This window comes from Triticum aestivum, chromosome 5D (assembly GCF_018294505.1).
Source record: "Triticum aestivum cultivar Chinese Spring chromosome 5D, IWGSC CS RefSeq v2.1, whole genome shotgun sequence".
Taxonomy (NCBI): Eukaryota; Viridiplantae; Streptophyta; class Magnoliopsida; order Poales; family Poaceae; genus Triticum; species Triticum aestivum.
The window spans coordinates 440,317,415-440,323,179 of NC_057808.1; the positions used below are offsets into that span (position 1 = coordinate 440,317,415).

General features: G+C 50.3%; 1 protein-coding gene across 1 annotated transcript; it reads right to left on the minus strand.

The window, feature by feature from the left end:
- Positions 1-205: 205 nt before the first annotated feature.
- LOC123125368 (uncharacterized) lies at positions 206-3,604 on the minus strand. The gene is made up of 4 exons (XM_044545875.1): positions 2,306-3,604; positions 1,306-2,202; positions 1,043-1,198; positions 206-828 (listed from the first exon to the last, which is right to left on the minus strand). The coding sequence occupies exons 2-4, from the start codon at positions 1,843-1,845 to the stop codon at positions 415-417; spliced, it is 1,110 nt and encodes a 369-aa protein (XP_044401810.1). The 5' UTR covers positions 1,846-2,202; positions 2,306-3,604; the 3' UTR covers positions 206-414.
- Between the last annotated feature and the right edge of the window lie 2,161 nt (positions 3,605-5,765).

Below are 5,765 nucleotides of genomic sequence, written 5' to 3' on the forward strand. Positions count from 1 at the left end.
GCAATGTCAGATGCCGAGCCCTCCACCATTATTATGGTATCCTCAGCATATATATTGGAGGAGGGAGACCCCTCCCCCTCCTACCAGGTGAGGGACTACACCGTGAATATGGCCAGCGGCTTACACCACATGTATAGTTCAGCCTCCAGATCTCATAGAACCGTATCAACTGATGCGCTCATCACCAAGACGATTATATATAAACAATAACACATCATAGCATCAAAATCCAATTCAAACCTGGTCCTAAAATTTACTTACGCTACAACAGGATTGAGTAATTCTTATTTTTCTACTTCCAAGTGGTTCTGACTTTTGAGTAAAGAAAAGCAGATCAAACAAGAGCCAGACAAGTCATAGAGTTACTCCAACCGACCTTTATTACATGAACTTCCTGAAAGCCTTCAGCTATCTTCATGAACATAAGTAGTCTTTAACCCTTGCAGCATGGTCAGCGTCCATTTCAGAATGGGTCTGCAAGTGAATTCTGGGAGCTGACTCGATGCCCTGGGCCAACAGCTTCTTCATCGCTTCCAACTTCTTCTTTGCCCGTGGAAGCCTACCAGGCTTAAAAACCGCCATGTGTTTGCACTTGCTACATGCCAGTCTATCATACAGGTACACGTCCTTCAGATTCACCGCTGCTTTCATGACACGCCTGACATAACTCACCATGTAATTTACAAAGCAAAAGATGACGAGCTTGGCAAGGCGGCGGTGCTTGAAATGTGGTCTAGGTGATTCCCACTCGACGCCCTTGTTCTCGCTAAGCGAGAGTTCCATCCTCCTTTTCGGATCAATTATCATTTCACACGGATGATCAATTACCTGCATTCCAACCATATATAGGACATAGGTAAAAGAAACAGGTTAGGTTTGCCACTCATAGGACATCTGTGCTCCACAGGATGTGTGCAACCATGCAAGGGTAATAATAATAGATTAACTCCTCAAACAAAAAAGAATAGAACAAGCTCTAGGTACCGTCATGTATCAGAGTAACCCATAGAAAAAGAACAAGTGGATTTAGGTAAGAACATACCGACATGTACAACTCCTCAAGTGATGGCGCAGCTTCCAGAATGAAAATTGTCCACGTGAGATCGGACCCTTCAGGAATGCAAACTAGACTGACAATCCTTAGTCTGCAGAACGCAGATGCCAGCCTTTTGCTCAGATACTCTGGTTGAACCCAAATCTGCAACAATAGATAAATAATATGATGATCTTCATAAAAAAAAAGAACACATAATAGGATGAGTAGAGAACAAGTGAAGCTGGTACAAAGCAATCATCCCGACTTACCTTTTCGCATTTAAACCCCAACCACAGTTCTTGTATGTGTGTCTCACAAAGTAATGTACTTAACATGACCATTTTGTGCCGACTAAGACCAACATTTGTGATGTTAAAAAACTCGAGCAGTGGGACATGACCAAATGACAGTGGTAGTTCTTCGAAAGCCATCCAACATGTGAACGTTGTCCTGGTGAGTCTTGGGAGCCACTTGAGTTCGACTTTGTAAAAACGGCAGTTGACCATACTGAGCTCACTGAGCTGAGCGTGTTCAACCTGGAGTGTTAAATGCTCCTTTGTGTCGCAATTGAGAAAACCTAAGTAGTTTAATCGCTTGCAAGTGACGAAGATGTTGGAGACGAAGTCAGATTCAACAAACCTCAAATTCTCCATGTAGAGGCGCGTCAAACCAGTAAATGCATTTAGACACTCATTAAAAAATGACACAAACTGTGCCCCGTAGTTCAACACATCATCAAGAGTGCAGTGTCGGCGTTCCTTCACTGTCAAAACTGTGACTTCGGCTTTCTCAATCTTCTGTGTCGTCATGGCGCTGCCAACAGCATGTCCAATGGATATGGAGACATCACCTCTCAAGTAGAAGGTGGTAGACAGGAGGCGGATGGTGTCTTCGCCTGGACATCTGCGGGTCAGTAAGCTCTTTGTCGCTTCAACAGCAGCTGCATTGATCCGAACGAAGTCACCATCAGAGATGTTGGAGTTGGAGCGAGACACACCATCAGGCTGAGCATTTATGATAAGCCGGGGGAGCTTGCAAGAGAGCTGACTCCACCGTCTGGAGAGGATGCTGGTTCTCGCAGCTTCACGGACATTGAGTCGGTCAAGAATGTTGACCAGAATGTCGCTGGGCAAGGTGCTGATTCTATCATCATCTCCGTTGTATTTCTGCATTTGGCATGGGAACAAATCAGAGTTGATTTCACACTAATCAAGCATGCTGGAAGAAGCAAATTTGATTCGGTAATACACAAAAGAGGAGTCCTGTTACCGAGTCTTATCCTCCCGCTCTCGCCCCCCGCCGTCTCGCCCGCGGGCGGCTCGGGCGGCGCCGCCACCTCACGTCCCCAGCACCCCCCCTCTCCCGTCTCCCCGCCGCCGCCGGCCGGAGACGCCTGGGCAAAGCCTCTGGTGGTGGCTAGCGGCGGGGGCTCCGTCCTTTCCGCACGGGCACGGGCGGCGAGGGGTGGCCTGTCCGTCGGAGGCGTCAGGCGTGCGCGGGGCCTTGCGGTGCTGCAACGATAGCTCCGGCCGTCGGCGTGGGCTCGGCGGTGGCGTGGCTGGCTGTGTGGTGGCAGGGCGTGTGCGTGGTGGTGGTGGGAGTCCTTCTCTTCCCCGTTCCCCAGGGCGACGAGGGTTGCGGCGGCACAGGGCGTGGGCTGCTGCCCTTGCCATGGCCTACTGGTGGGGGTGGCGCGCGGCAGCGGTGAAAGTGCTGGGGGTGTGCGCTTGGCGGCGGCGGGCCCGTCCAGATCCGTTATGGCGGGCTCGTGGGCGTCGGGCGGCGCGGGAGCGGGTTGTGACTCGGTGGGGTCATGGCTATGGCCATGGTCCTCGGCGGCGAGCCAGCGGCTACTGCTCGCAGCGGTAGTGCCGGCCAGATCAACTCGGATCTGGCCCATGGTCGCCGGCAGGCGGCTCGGGGCTGGCCCTTAGGGTCCCGGTGTGGATGTGGGCTGCCACAACGTGGTGGTGGCTCATGGTTCGGGTCGTTCCTCGGTGGCGGCTGGTCTTCTCCGGCGTCGGCCGTCGGTGAGTAGCTCGTGAGGTGGCGGGTCGGTTGTGGCGGCGGCTAGCTTGTTCGGCGTTGGCTCGCTCGTAAGCGGTCTGTGTGGACCTTCGATCCTACTCCTCGTAATCCGGTCGTTACTTTCGTTAAAGGGCTGGTTCTCTCCCAGCTGCGGCCCATCGCTCGTCTCGCGCCTGATGAAGTAGTATCGACCTCGTCTCGCTCATGATGCTGCAGGACCGAGCTCGTCTCGCGCCCGGTGCCGCAGGACGGGTTGATGGAAGCCAGGCGCTGGGGCCGCCCAGGGTGTGAAAGGTGGGACCTTTCCGCTTGTCTCTTTCGTTGAGGTAGCGGCGGATCTTGGGTGTGGTGGTGTCTAGGTCCGGGATGCCCGGGCGGCGGCCCTGATCGTGGTAGCACGGTGCTCTTGGGCAGAGCCTGTGGCTTGGTGCTGCCCGATGGCCATGGCCGCGTGGGCGGCATGATAGCCTGGGTGTGGCGTTCGGTGACGGTGAGTGTTGGTCGGGGTGAAAACCTGTTCTATCTTCGGACGGACCGGTGGTGGCGAATCTCGTTCCCTTCTTGAAGGCGTCGTCGCGGTCTCATTGCTCGTCATGTTGCTCCGGGGAAAACTCAGATCCTCGGATCGGGCGGTGGCAGCACTCCGGTGTCGTAACCTTCCTGAAGGGGCCACCTTAGAGCTCACGGTTCGTCGCATGCGGCTTCATCTCCTCACGGTGGTGTTAGTGCTAGGGGTGGTGTTGCTGCGCTCAGCGCCTATGTATCCTGCTTTGAGTGTGTGCGTGTGTTATGATGACGTGCGTTTGTATCGGGTGTTGATAATTATTGCTTTATATATAAAGCGGGGCAAAATACTTTTTCTATAATTTGATTCGGTGTGAAAGATTGAATTTTGATCCCAGGTTTTAGAGGAAGCAAAGAAAGATATGCAGAGGAAGGAGAGGACAAGGATCTCACCTCCATGGCTCCAGTCTAGCTAGGTCTGCCGAGGCCCGAGAAAGAAGTTGCAGCTGATGGTTCGGGAGTTGCGGCTCTGCTTCGAGATCTGATGACTGCCGGGGCTTGGGTTTAGCCTGCTGGAAGACCAATGGAAACTTGGAGACGCAAAAGAGAGAGATCAATGTAGTCGATCTTATATTCTACTCCTGTAGGAAATAAGAGATCTAGTCGAATTTTGTTGCTGGTGAGATGCAAACTATGGAAGACGGCTTGACGCAAAGGGATGGTGGTGCAGTGGTGTTGATGCATATCGCATTTTGTTGCTGGCATCGCGGAAAAGTGGTGGCGACAACACATGTGTGACGTCGATGGTCATGCTACTCGAGCTTTTCGGTCTTGAGCTCCGGGGTGAAAGACTAGGTGTGATCCGAGTTGGTTATACCTGGCAATGGCGATATTATGTCGTTACCTTGTTGAAGGCATTGCTCGGTTTTGCTCGGACTGATTCTTTAGGGTGAAAACCTAGATTCTTCCCTTTGGTGATTGGATCCGGTGACGGTGACGCTTGAGCGTTGCTCCCTTCTTAGAGGCGTTGCTGTTGAAGAACTTCATCGTCCGTGTGGTGTTATTAAATGGTTGGTGCGGATATGGTCCTTGCTATAGCTTGCTACTTGCAGATCTGATTGCTTTAGGATTTTTTTTTCATTGTCTACGGATAGCTTTGGTCTTATATGACTTTGCTATTTGCTGGCTTTTTTTGTGTGCGTTGGTGTTGGCTGTGTGTATCTTAGTTATGCAGAGGCCGGGTGTGTGCTTATTGTATTTGTATCCTCTTGATGCTTCATTATGAGCTAATAAAGTCCACCCTTTGTCGAAAAATATTCTACTCCTGTAGGAAATAAGAGATCTAGTCGAATTCGTAGCCGCTTGATTGCTTCGATCGCGGTCTCTCCTTTCGGGCCTCGGTGGTTTTTTCTACCGTAGACAATGGTCGCGTCGTTGGGCCCGGCCGGACCAACATCTCCCTTCGGGCCTCGTATCAGACGCTAAAGGCGTCAAGTAGGAGGTCCCAGAGCTGGTGCGGTTGCTCGTTCCAGTGGTGCAGAGCTATATCTATCTGCAGACATCTTGTCTCAAGGGTTAAAATCTTGATCATCTTTTTTAAACAGATACATTTTGTCTCGAGAGTACTTGCTACTTCGACAGCAGCAATGTGAGCGTCATTACCTTGAATGTACAATGCTCCAAGGTTGCTTCTTGGGCGGTCTTCAAGATGCAGAGCTTCCTTTTTAGGGATTCAGAGAGCCGAGCTGCGGAGCTTGTTTAGCTGCCACGCCCCTCCTTTTCTATCACAGCATTGGATCCATTATCAACCTACAAACAACAACACATTTTCTTTTCTTATTCGAACGCACATTTTGCATTAGAAGAAATGCCAAAAAAGGGGCAGACAGTAACAACAATGACAGACAAAGTAAGAGGTGCAATTAACAAATACAGTACTAGCTACTAGAATAAGACGGGGCAATTTCGTCTGAAAATACTAATAAAATAGTAGAAGTTTGCGTTAGTTGCAGATTACTACAGACTGTTCTGTTTTTGACAGATTCTGTTTTTCGTGTGTTGTTTGCTTATTTTGATGAATTTATGGCTACTAAAATAGTTTATAAACCATAGAGAAGTTGGAATACAGTAGGTTTAACACCAATATAAATAAATAATGAGTTCAATACAGTACCTTGAAGTGGTGTTTTGTTTCCTT

Coding starts and splice junctions, on each gene's coding strand:
- LOC123125368 (XM_044545875.1), bottom strand. CDS start 1,845: ATGACGACACAGAAGATTGAGAAAGCCGAAGTCACAGTTTTGACAGTG. Junction 1,199..1,305: donor TGGGGTTTAAATGCGAAAAG/GTAAGTCGGGAT, acceptor CTATTGTTGCAG/ATTTGGGTTCAACCAGAGTA. Junction 829..1,042: donor TTGAGGAGTTGTACATGTCG/GTATGTTCTTAC, acceptor GTTGGAATGCAG/GTAATTGATCATCCGTGTGA.